This window comes from Heloderma suspectum, chromosome 2, assembly GCF_057233095.1.
Source record: "Heloderma suspectum isolate Gila_16-S chromosome 2, 16-S_ref, whole genome shotgun sequence".
NCBI lineage: Eukaryota > Metazoa > Chordata > Lepidosauria > Squamata > Helodermatidae > Heloderma > Heloderma suspectum.
This window is the reverse complement of record NC_139459.1, coordinates 161,931,789-161,945,441: the sequence shown is the minus strand read 5'-3', so window position 1 is coordinate 161,945,441 and position 13,653 is coordinate 161,931,789. Positions and strand designations below refer to the sequence as shown.

The window sequence follows — 13,653 nt, the reverse complement described above, 5'->3', positions numbered from 1 at the left end:
CCACACCTTGTCTGTAAGCAGAATCATACTCTTGGAAGTTTCATGTGAATGAAATTCTGCTTGCAAACAAGGCACCTGCTTCCTGCATGGCTTGAAACCCATGTCAGTCATTGCATTTATTTCATCCAGCACTGATGCTAGACTAAGAAATTTACATTTACTAAGGTCATACTGCTTTCTGTTTTAAAACATACTTAGAAAGAAAACATTCTAGTTTCCTGGTCTTCAGCATCCCAAAGAGGCATAAAAATCAACAATTTGCTCGAAGTGGAATGTGTGCATTGTAGCACATCTTGCTTTTCTTGGCAGCACCATCTTTTAGCCATCTGGCACTTGAGGAGAAGAGACAAGTTTGAGTCCAGCACACATTAGGAAAACCCTTCTCACTAGCCCTCCACAAACTGGATTCTTAAATATCCACCATTACTCCTATATCTTACATCTTCCTGAACTAGAAAAGCAGCAGCTGGCCTGATGAGAAATAGGGGAAAACATGGGGCCAGTGAGATGGCCTATATTATTTACCACCATTGATACAACTGTGCTTCAGCTATGCTCACAAAAGATGACATAATAGATATGGGAGGTTTTGTTTATTTACACGTTTATTTGGCAGAAAATGTTTGAATGGCAGTCCCAATTATAAGAACGTATTGCTGCTAAGCTTCTAGAACTCAAAAAATGCTGTGGAAGAACTTATATAGTTACCCATCTTCAATGCTTTGAATCTACATGGCTACTGCTCTGGAATGTGTCACTAGTTAAGCTGTATATTCTCTTCCCAATTCTTTTTCATGCACTCACTTCCTGAAACCTTCCTGAGTTTTAGTTAATATCTTACTGGCTGCAGGTGCATAGTCACCGTGGACCATAATGTTCTTTTAAATTAGGTGGCTTACCGTAAGAAAAGGTATCTGGAAGAGGCACACCATGGCCAGCCAGTTCTTGAAAAGTCCAGAACTTGTTGACACAATTGAGTATGGCTTGGGGACGGTTCATTAGTCGGCAACCCATCTTCTCCAGATGGCGAAGAACTGTAATGTCACTGTCACTTTGGACCCATGGTGTTGGCACACGAACCACGACTACCTGTGGGTAAGCAGTGATGAGTTCCCCATTGACTCGAAGACCTGGAGCAAGAAAAAAAGGGATGAGATTCTGATGAAATTCCAAGGGCTACAAACTACAATAAAGTACAGAAAACAGCCAGTCTTTTTAGGTAACCAAGCCATCTTATACTGTACATACATACAATTTATCCATCTCTATTGCACTGGAATAGTCCAAGCTGTCAGTTGCCCATTTTGCCAGGCGTTTTCAATCAAGACACCTTTCTTGAAGCCATGGCAGAGCAGCTTCCCTGATGTTTTTAAGCAATGTGCTGAGTTTATTTTACTAGGTTTTTGAAGGTCTTTAGGAAATGGATAGTCTCCTTTTAACATAGCTGGCCTTTAACAAATTTAGGGATTAGAATAATTGTGGGTTTAGTGTTAAACTTAAGTCAATTGATTGTTGCATTTGTGTTCTAAGTTACCTTGGGGGCTGCTAGCTGAAATGCAAAGTAAAAATATGAGATATTCCCTTCCCCATAACACATTAATCTTCTATTATGGTGGGACACTAATATAAGTGACATTATAACAGATGGCAGAATGACATGTTTTACACTGGGAAAGGGAACATTTTCTTACCTGTAAATACCCATTCTCCTGCAACTGCCAGGAGAGGCAGTCATCACATCTAAGATAGCACCTCTTCTTAGCAGCATCAAGTTGCTAAGATACCAAGGGGAGGAGTTACCAAACTTCCCAGACAAATCCCAACAAGCTAAAGTCTGTCAAAGCATATTCAATACATTTTAAGAATACTACATCCAAGAGAAGGTATTAAGGAAGACAGGATAGAAGGGCATCTCTTTGAATTGAAACTTTCTAACCTTACGTACCTTATGTATCTCAGAATTCAACTGTATGGTTCAGAAAGTAGAACAGGGTAACTGTCTCTCCCTACCACCTCAGTGGGCAGGGATGTAAAGGCAGCCATTAATCTGTGATGTACAAAAGCAGTGTCAATCCTAGGGTGGGTCACTTACTCAACAGCTTGTGGACAACATGAGCACCACACTCTGCCACACATTACTGCCAAATGCTTTCAGCCAGAGAGAAATTTCTGTTTTAAGGCGCCTTGCAAAAGATACATTATGTAGCTGTACTATACGTGTCCCCCAAGGGCAATAACTGCACCCCCTGAACTGCAGAGGTAACCACTTCCCTAACAAGGGAACTCTGGTTCCCCAGGGAGCAACAGGTCCTAATGAATGACACATAATATTAGCCTCTCTCATTAAGGCATCTGGAAACAATAGATTTTAGCATATGCCTTCCTTGAGAAGTAAGACATAAAGAAAATTCAACACTTCCAGGGCTATCCAGATAGGATCACTGCTTTATCAGATTTTACAAGCACCCAATATGTACCACCTCCCCAGAATGAAAAGGCTAGAAACCAACATAAGAAATGCTGCCTATACTTTGTGGAATAAGGTGACTTAGAGCAGGAAAGAAATGCCAAGCCTCAGTTGTCTTTTGTCCTTTGAAAGACATATGGCTTTAATGCAAACTAAGCAGACACAGGATAAGAGGAGAGGTCCTCTGATAGATCAGTAACTGGTTACAGAACAAAAAGCAGAGGTAGAGAATAAATGGACAGTTCTTGCAGTAAAGGGATATAAACAGTGGGGTCCCCCCAAGGATTGGCACTGGGACTAGTGTTTTTTTAATTTGTTCATAAATGATCTGGAGTAAGAAAGTGTAAACTGATGCACATTGGGCAAAAAATCTTATCTTCACACATATGCCAATGGGGTCTGAGCTGGTAGTGACTAACTGAGAAAGGGATCCTGGGGTTGTGTGGATAGCTCTATGACAACATCAGCATACTCTGCAGCTGCTATGAAAAACATGAATTCCATGTTACAGATCATTAGGAAAAGAACTAAAAATAAGGCTACCAATCTAATGTCCTTATACAAATCTATGATGAGACCACACTTGGAAAACTGTGTAATGTTCTGGTTATCACAGCTCAAAAAGTTGAGCTCGTAGAGCTCACCACTGTAAAGCTTGAAAGGGTGCAGAAAAGGGCAACCCAAATGATTAAGGGGATGGATCAACTCCCCTATAAGGAAAGGTTACAACGTATTGGGCCTTTTGGTTAGAAAAACAGTGAAAGAGGGTGGGGGCATGATAGGGGTATATACAATTATGCATGGTGTTGACAAAGTGGATAGGGAAAGTTTGCTCCCTCTCAAGACACTAGAACCCAGTGTCATCCAATGATGTCAACTGATGAGAGATTCAAGACATATAAAAGGAAGTACTTCTTCACATGGCACATAATCGAACTATAGAATTGGCTATCACAAGATGTTGTGATGGACATCAACCTGGATGGCTTTAAAAGGGTGTTAGACAAATTCATGGAGGATAAGGCTATCAATGGCTACTAGTCATGATGGCTATGTATTTTCTCCAGTATCAGAGGCAGTGTGCCGCTGAAAAATATGAAAGGGTGAGTGCTATCACACTCAAGTTCTGCTTGTGGACTTCCTATAGGCATCTGTTTTGCCACCATAGATTCTAGCTGGACTAGAATGGCCTTTGGTCTGATCCAACAGGGTTCTTTTTATGTTTTATTAGCCAACAGAGTTGCAAACTCTGAAAACATACGGGTCACAATACCCATCGGAAACGCTGTTTGGAAAATTAGAGAGCAAGATTCCAAGGCGATTTTGTGTCTCCCCATCTCCGGCCACAAGCACCTTGGCTCAAAACAGTTTTCATTTTATCTGAACATGAGCTAGAAGAGACCTAGTTGCCCAGGACATGTCAAGCTGCAAGTTACCACAATTCACTATTGACATGGAAAAGGAAGGATCCCCACCTCCTATAGTAGGAGCAGCAGCTGCTAGACTGTTGACCGGAATGACTTGCAAAGATCACCCAACACCAGTTTTAAAGGAATTGCACTGGCTGCCGATACGCTTCTGGTCGGCACTCGAAGTGCTAGTGATGACACTTAAAGCCCTAAGCAGCTTGGGACCTCGATATTTGTGGGAGTACCTCCTCCTATATATGCTTGCCCAAGGATTGAGATCTGTTGGCGGAGCTCTCCTCTGCATCCCACCAGTGCGAGACATACGCTACAGTGGCATGTGGGAGAGGGCCTTCTCTGCTGTGGGACCCTGGTTGTGGAATACCCTCCCCTTGGAGGGCTGATTGGCAAAGACACTGGTTTCATTTCGGTGCCAAGTTAAAACATGTTTTTTTTTTAATCAAAGACTTTGGGGGCTAAATGCATTCCCTAAAGTAGCACACTTTTTAAACTGTTTTATTGTTTTAGATTTTAAATTTGTATTAGCTTGCTTAATGGTTTAATATGTTTCTAGATGTTTAAATTATTTATTGTTTTATATGTCTAAACGGATTTTATCTGTACACTATCCTAAGATCCTAATGATATAGGGCGGGATATAAATGTTTTAAATAAATAAAATACATAAATAGTATAGGTCCTATACAGAGCATGGGGCTTCCAGAGAGTATTAAATGCCAACACTTCCTCCGGCTCTAATCTAATTAAGCCTCTTTGTACTACCATATTAATGGGCAAACTTAAAATTTGAGGTGCCTCCTCCCATAGTTCATGAGCTCTCAGCTGGGTATCCTCCTTGCACCTTTGGATCATCACTTCCTTCTCTAGTGTTTGGATAGAACATAAAGAAGGGCTGGCAATAATTCCGTCTTTTCCTGCTTTTCTTACTGCAAATTCTTCCTGCCCTCCTCTTTAAGACTAAGTCACACTGTACAACCATACCACAGACTAAACCTCACCCCCTTCTTCTCTTTCTCCCTCCCTTCTTGGGAAGCCTTCGATAGTTAACCATTCAATTGCTATTTTGTTATATCCGTTATATTTTCATTAAGAAGTTCTATTTTTAAAAAAGCTTTGATCTCATCTCCATTGCTCCTTTGAGTTCCTTACATGGGCACTCTGCTATACCTGACTAAATAATCCCAACTTGGCTCCTTTGCATTTTGGATACAGTGCTAGTTTTAGGGTCAAGTCTACAGGACAAACTTCTCCAGCAGAACAGAGCCAGGGTTGTACTGGGAAACCACTCCTCTAGCACATCTGAAATAGTTCCCCACCTTCACGCATTCATATTCTCAAAGGGCATATTCCCTGAACAACAACAAGTAGTTGGCGGATATTTGCAGATGTATGTTCCATGCAAGTATAGTAACACTCCTTTTATGGTAAGTAATAGCCATGGCCTATAGAAGAAACATAAAATAGTAATCTTTTCAGGTCCCATGAAGGGAATTTATGATTGGTTGGAATGTATGTATGTATTTCTATACTGCCCAATAGCTGAAGCTCTCTGGGCGGTTCACAAAAATAAAAACCAAAAAGCACACAGTAAAACTAAATATAAAAGCATTAAAACCACAATATAACAATACAACCAGAATAAAACCTAGCAGCAATGCAGAGATTTAAAATACAGATTTAAAACAGCAAAGCTAAAAAACTAGAATGCTAAAATGCCTGGGAAAATAAAAAGGTCTTCACCTGGTGCTGTAGGTGCCAGGCGAACCTCACTAGGGAGCTCATTCCACAGCCGGGGTGCCACAGCAGAAAAGGTCTTAAGGTCTGGACAGGCACAAATGGGAGGCGGCGATCCTTCAGATAACCCGGCCCCAAGCCGTTAAGGGCTTTGAATGTTAATACCAGCACTTTGAATCGGGCCCAGAAATGGGACTGGCAGCCAGTGCGGCTGGAGAAGTACTGGCATAATATGAGCTCATTGTCCAATTTATCAAATGGAACACTAAACAAACAATGCAAGTAAGTTCATGGGAGGTTAATAAGAGGTGTGTTGATAAGGAATGGGCGTACGTGGGGGATGCATGGAATGACTTCCCATACCCACTTTAGCGGCAGCTAAGACCAACTGAGATATTGGTACTCATGCCCCTTTGAAAAACTAGCACTGAGAAAAGTAAATCTCAATTCTTGGATTATACCAATCTCTGCTGTGTGGTCAGTCATTTTCTGGATCGAGCCGTTGAGGCAGGTGGCTCCAAACTGACAAAAAGATGGATTTAGTTGACTGAAACCTTGCTACCTGCTTAAATACTTCAGAACGTAGAAAGCTGCCTTATACTAAGTCAGACGATTGGTCCTTCTAGTTTAATAATGCCTCTATCAACTGTCAGTGGCTTCAGCCAGGAACTACCTGCAGATGCCAGGGACCGAACCTGGGAACATTTGTATGCAAAGCATGTGTTCTACTCAATGAGCTGTGGACCTTCTGTAAGGGGAACAGAGCATCCATTTTGACTGGCTGAGTCTGCACGCTGAACTATTCTGCTGGGGTAATTTCATTTCCACCATGTGGATTGTTTGGAAAGGAAGCTAGATGAACTTCTGCTCTGGCTATGGCCTCACTGGTCTCCCACTGGAGGATGAACACTCTTGCGCACCTCTGGTGCATACAGGCCTTTGCAAATATGTTGTCCAAATGCATGAGAATTGTTGCCTCCTTGATATGATCCTGGAAGCCTTGATCACTCACCTAGTTACCTTCAATGACATTAAACCTGTAGACCAGGTACTTTGGGGAACCCATTCCCAAAAGGTCAGATTCTTATCTAAAAGGTTAATATTCACCATAAAAAGGACATTTAGTAGCTCTTTATGTGTATCCTTATGCTGAATTTGGTGAAAAGACAATGTAGTGATGCCCAAACATCCTCCATGTCCTTACCTTGCAGGCATGTCTGCTCCACAATCACAAAATAGAAGGCACAGGAAGCCTCCAAAACAGCCATGTGAAATCTAGACCAGTGACAAACATGTAGGAACTTCTTCTGGGCCTGGGAGTGTGCTCTAGTCTCAATGACACATCTGAGGAAAAGTAGGCAAAGATTCCCCAGTAAACCGTTTACACTTTGGAAAATCTTAAAGGACAACTTTCTTCTTCAGTCTTACGTACAGGAGCTCCATAGTCTCCATAGACTGCTTCCTCTGGAGAGGAGGGATAAGAACCACTGTGCTGGATCCAACCAAAGGTCCAATCTGCTCCCACAATGGCCACTCAATATAGAGAGGCTGAGAGACCATGGTGACAATCCTCCTAGGCTGAAGGTATTGTTGCTGAATGCCATGTCAATGAATGGGAAAACTATTGCAATCCAGGATTTGATCCTGGTTGAGCATGCCAACCTGGCTTGTAACACCAAGACCTGGCTGGACAAGATGGGGATGGGTGGGTTGAGGTGGATATCTGTATTGCCCCAGCCGTAGCAGACAGAGAAGCTGTCTAATCCAACCATTGGGTATGACTGTGTGCTGTAAGTTACCCAATAAAGTCTCCTTGTAAACAAACCTTGGAATCTGATTTATCACTATCTTGGCACCTCTAACCTAAGAGTTTAATGCCCATGGCTGGGGCAACACAATATCTCCCAGGTTTGCCCACTTGGGTTTTCCATGAAGCAGCAGAAAAGACATGAACGGCAGGGAGGTAGAGTTGCAGTGATCTATTGTGATTCTATCCCTCTGATCAGGTGCTCCATCCCACGTTCTTCCAGGTTTGAGAGTGTGTATCTGAAGATGGGTGTTCAGGACAGAATAGGGATTCTGCTGGTGTACTGCTTACCCTGCTTCCCAACAGTCTCCCTTCCTGAGCTAGCCAGGTTGGTCTCAGGAGTAGTAAGTTTTCCAGGGACCCCCCCCCAAAAAAACAGCTATGAAGGTATAAATCCAGAGTATTGCACTGAATGCCACATGTACAACCACCTACCTGCTGGACAGAAGTCGTGGGTATGTGGTCGGTGTCATGAGCTCCTGGCTCTCAGGGAACAAGTGTGTTCCCTTGAGGCCAACGTTGCTGACCTGGAGAAGCTAAGAGAGGCAGAGAGGTTGGTGGATGAGACCTTCAGGGACCTATTTGCTGTGTCCAACTCCCAGGGTGACAGCTCCTCTGCTGTCATGGAGAATGTGGGTCTCAGGGAAGGAGGGCATCATTCTAAGGAAGAGAGAAATGATCCCTCAGAAGGGACCCATCCTCAGAAGACTAACAAATATCCTCTTGCACCAAGGATGTACCTCCAGGGGGAGGGGGGCTTGTGGTAGTAGGAGATTCAGTCATTAGACACATAGACAGCTGGGTTTGTGATGGGTGTATAGACCACATGATGAATTGCCTGCCTGGAGCGAAGGTTACGGATATCACACAGTGTCTAGGTACCCTAGTAGATAGTGCTGGGGTAGAGTCAGTGGTCGTGGTTCATGCTGGTACCAACAATGTGGGGAAATGTAGTCATGAGGTCCTGGAAGCCAAATTTAGGTTGCTAGGTAGGAGGTTGAAATCCAGGACCACTAAGGTGGCTTTCTCTGAAATGCTACCTGTTCCATACACAAGGCCAGCTAGACAAGCAAAGTTGAGGAGTCTCAATGCGAGGATGAGAAGGTGGTACTGGGAGGAGGGGTTCAGATTTGTTAGGCACTGGGGAACATTTTGGGACAAGCTGGACCTGTACAAGAGGACAGACTCCACTTGAACCAAAATGGAACCAGACTGCTGGCACAAAACACAAAAAGGGTGGCAGAGCAGTTTTTAAACTAAACCCTGCAGGAAAGCCAACAGGAGCTGGGAAGCATCCAGTTTGGGTAAAATCATCCCAAAGGGATGAAGATGAAAATGAAAATGTTTAATTGCCCAAATGTAGAAGGGGAGGAAATAGGCCAGGACTACATGGTAGAACATAATAGCCAATCAAAGAGGCCAACGTCCCATAGCAAACGATGCACATGCCAGAGGCATCTGGGGAGGGATACCATGTATAGGTGTTTCTATGCAAATGCTAGAAGCCTCCGTGCCAAAATGGGGGAGCTGGAGTGCTTGATTTTAAAGGAAAACCTGGATATAGTGGGCATCACAGAAACCTGGTGGAGCAGAGAGAACCAGTGCGATACGGTCATCTCTGGATATAAACTCCATAGGAAGGACAGGGAAGGGCATACTGGGGGAGGTGTTGCCCTGTACGTCAAAGGGGGCATAGTGTCGAGTGGAGTAGAACACCTAAAAGGGATAGGCTCTTCCACAGAAGCTCTGTGGGTGACAATACCAGGCTCCAAAACTAATTTTGTGCTAGGAATATGCTATCGTCCCCCAAACCAGAATGCTCAGAGTGACCTTCAGATGGAAAACAAAATCAGGGAGGCCTCTAAACAAGGAAGTGTTGTAATAATGGGCAACTTCAATTACCCCCACATTGATTGGATAAACGCATGTTCCAACCATGAGAAAGAGGTTAAATTTCTAGATGCCCTAAATGATTGCGCGCAAGAACAATTGGTCATAGAACCGACCAGAGGGGAGGCGACCTTGGATTTAATCCTAAATGGTGTCGCCTAGAACCTAGTATGAGATATATATGTTGCTGAACCAATTGGAAACAGCAACCACAGTGCTATCAGATTTAATATGTATTTAAGTGGGAAATTGCCCAGGAAGTCCAACACAGTCACATTTGACTTCAAATGATGAGGGAACTGGCGAAAAGGAAGTTAAAAGAGGGAGTCAAGAGGATTAAATCCCTTCAAAACCCACAGTAATAGAAGCCCAGCTAAAATGTATGCCACAGGATAGGAAAGGTAGCACCATGTCCAAGAGGTCGATATATTCTTTAAATATATCAGAAGCAGAAAACCAGATGGGGAGGCAGTTGGACCGCTGGATGACAATGGAGGAGTACTGAAGGAGGACAAGGAGATTGCAGAGAAGCTGAATGAGTTCTTTTCATCTGTCTTCACTGCAGAAGACTTTTTTCCATTTATTAACTTTTTTCCATTTATTTGTCTTGTAACACACACTTCCACACCAGTGGGACTCTGCTTTTAAGCTCTACTGAGTAGAGGAGCAGGCACAGGCTAGTCTAGAACAATCACAAAGCTAGACACAAAAAGGGAAAACAGGCTATGGAAGGACAACACTCTCCAGTGGTGGTGACCTGCAAGGTGTGTGCAATGTTTTTTTTCTTGCCTGAGAACAACATGGCCTACACCTGCAACAAGTGCAAGTTGATCACGCTGCTGGAAGAAAAAGTAAGTGGACTGGAGTGGCGACTGTCAACCCTCCGGGGAATAAGAGAACACAAAGAGTTCTTGGACAGAATGGGGGAACTACAGCAGCAAAGGGAAGACCAGAAGCTTGAAGAGCAACAGCAAGATGAGGCAGTGGGAAATGCTGAGGTGAAGAAAAATGGAGTAGAGGATACTCCTTGGAAAAGGGTGACAGTTAAGAGAAGAAGAACTAGACGCCACTCTGCACCAGTGGAAGCAGAGGAGCTGTGGAACCGATTCCAGGTACTTGCGGATGAGACTGGAGGACAGCCTGCAGAGGAAGAATCACAGGGGAACCTGCATGAGAGTGAGCAAGAGGCTGAAGGTCAGTCAAACAGAGGCGATGAAACCCAGGCCTACAACAAGAAGAAGAAAAGAGTGGTAGTAGTGGGAGACTCCTTGCTGCATGGGATCGAGACCCAAGTATGTCGCGAAGACCCGTGGACTCGCCAGGTATGTTGTCTCCCGGGAGGACAGATTAGAGACGTGACTGAAAGGTTGCCTGCACTCATAAAGCCCACTGACAGGTATCCCTTTCTTCTCATCCATGTGGGAACAAATGATACTGCCAAGCGGAGCTACGAAGAGATCACGTCAGACTTTGAAGCTTTGGGAAGGAAACTCAAGAACTTTGGGGCCCAGATAGTTTTCTCATCCATCCTTCCAGTAGTTAGAAGAGGGATAGAAAGGGAACGAAAAATACTCCAGGTGAATGACTGGCTATGAAGGTGGTGCCAACGAGAGAGATTTGGATTCTGGGACCATGGGCTATATTTCCTGGAAGATGGGCTGTTGGCTAGGGACGGGTTGCACCTCACAAAGGCTGGGAAGAATGTGTTTGGCCACAGCATGAAGAACTTCATCAAGAGGGCTTTAAACTGAATCCTACAGGGAAGGGAGATGTAATGTTGGGGGTAACAATGGACGTAGGCGCATGCACTGCAACGGAGAGAACAGCTCTGATAGCGCCCAATAATAGTCTTCAGACACATGTAGGAAGAAAGCCAGACTATGAAGCACATGGTCGTCGATGTCTATATACTAATGCCCAGAGTATGGGAAACAAAAAGAATGAACTTGAACTCTTAATACAAGAGGGAAATTATGACCTGATAGGTGTAACTGAGACTTGGTGGGATGACTCTCATGACTGGAATACAGCAATTGAAGGATATAACTTGTTCAAGAAGAACAGGAGGAACAGAAAGGGAGGTGGGGTTGCACTGTATGTGAAAAATACATATCTCTGCACAGAAATACAGGAGGATGAGCTTGGTAGCCCCATCGAGAACATCTGGGTTGAAATAAATGGAGCAAAGAATAAAAGGAACCTGGTGGTCGGAGTCTACTACCGGCCACCCAATCAAGGAGAAGACAAGGATGAAACTTTTGAAAAGCAAATAACCAATGTTTTAAGGAAGCATGATGTAGTAGTAATGGGGGACTTCAATTTCCCCGATATTTGTTGGGAGACAAATTCTGCAAAACATGGCCCCTCCAAGAAATTCCTGACTTGTGCGGTGGATAACTTCCTCCTACAGAAAGTAGAGGAAGGAACTAGAGGATTGGCTATCCTTGACTTGATCCTAACCAACGGAGATGACTTAGTGGATAAAGTAGCAGTTACAAGAACTCTGGGGGAAAGCGACCATGTTGTACTTGAGTTCTTGGTTCTAAGGGAAGCAAAAGCCGAGTGTAGTCAAATGCGTACCCTGGATTTTAGGAAAGCTGATTTTAATAAACTCAGAACAATGATCAGTAAGGTCCCATGGCAAGCGAAGCTAATGAGAAAAGGAGTCCAAGATGGGTGGGAGCTTTTAAAAAAGGAAATTCTCAAGGCACAATCACAAACAATTCCAACAAGAAGAAAAGGTGGAAGGCAACAGAAGAAGCCAATGTGGCTTCACAAAAAGCTTATGGATGACCTGAAAACAAAAAAGGACACATATAGGAAGTGGAAAGAAGGCCAAGTAACAAAGGAAGAGTACAGGCAGATAGCACAGAATTGCAGGGATGGCATCAGGAAGGCTAAAGCTGAGAACGAGCTGAGGTTAGCAAGGGATGCTAAAAACAACAAAAAGGCTTTCTTCAGCTACGTGCATAGTAAAAGACAGAGGAAAGAAATGGTGGTTGAACTATTAAATAAGGACGGCAAGATGATAACAGATGACAAAGAAAAGGCAGAGGTGCTCAATTCCTACTTCAGCTCAGTCGTCTCCTGAAAGAGGGTCTATGACCCCCCCCCCCCCCACAAGCAAAGGTGAAGTACAGGCTGAAGGGGCAGGACTGCATTTTGAGATCGATAGGCATATGGTCAAGGAACACCTAATTTTAACGAGTTCAGATTTCCAGGGCCAGATGAACTACATCCTAGAGTAACTAATAAAGGAACTGGCAGAAGAACTCTCAGAACCACTGTCTATTCTCTTTGAGAAATCATGGAGGATGGGTGAAGTGCCAGATGACTGGAGGAGGGCTAATGTTGTCCTCATCTTCAAAAAGGGTAAAAAGGAGGAACCTGGGAACTACAGACCAGTCAGTCTGACATCAATCTTTGGGGAAATTCTAGAGCAGATTATAAAGCGATTAGTCTGTAAGTACCTTGAAAACAATGCAGTGATTACACAAAGCCAACATGGATTTGCCAAGAACAAATCCCGCCAGACGAATCTGATCTCAGTTTTTGATCAGGTAACCTCCCTTGTGGACTGTGGGAATGCTGTGGACATCATATACCTCGACTTCAGCAAAGCTTTCGACAAAGTGCCCCATGATATCCTGATGAGCAAACTAGCTCAAAGTGGGCTAGATGAAACCACGATCCGGTGGATCCACAGTTGACTACAGAATCGGACTCAAAGAGTGCTTATCAATGGGACCTTCTCAAACTGGGGAGAGGTAACAAGCAGGGTACCGCAGGGCTCAGTCCTGGGCCCAGTGCTCTTCAACATTTTTATTACTGACTTGGAGGAGGTGGTGCAGGGAGTGCTTGTCAAATTTGCAGACTGCACAAAATTGGGCAGGATAGCTAATACCCTGGAAGACAGAAACAAAATTCAAAGTGATCCTCATAAATGCCAAGTTGTGCACCTAGGAAAAAGATACCAAATGTACAGTTACAAGATGGGCGATACTTGCTTCAACAATACTACAACAGAGAAGGATCCTGGAATTGTTGTAGATCACAAACTGAATATGAGCCAACAGTGTGATGTGGCTGCAAAAAAGGCAAATGCTATTTTGGGCTGCGTTAATAGAAGCATCGCTTCCAAATCCCAGGAAGTACTAGATCCCCTCTACTCAGCACTGGTTAGGCCTCATCTGGAGTAGTCTGTCCAGTTCTGGGTGCCACGCTTTAAGAAGGATGCAGACAAACTGGAGAGGGTTCAGAGGAGGGCAACAAAGATGATCAGGGGACTGGAAACAAAGCCCTATGAGGAGAGACTGAAAGAACTCGGC

General features: G+C 43.9%; 1 protein-coding gene across 5 annotated transcripts in view; it reads right to left on the bottom strand.

The window, feature by feature from the left end:
• RIMKLB (ribosomal modification protein rimK like family member B) overlaps window positions 1–13,653 on the bottom strand; it is a 105,127-nt gene that overhangs the window by 12,411 nt on the left and 79,063 nt on the right. For all 5 annotated transcript variants that reach the window (XM_084835496.1, XM_084835500.1, XM_084835498.1 and 2 more), the window contains one exon: window positions 900–1,130. In XM_084835496.1, coding sequence (XP_084691622.1) covers window positions 900–1,130 — 231 coding nt within the window. The remainder of the gene's footprint in view (window positions 1–899; window positions 1,131–13,653) is intronic.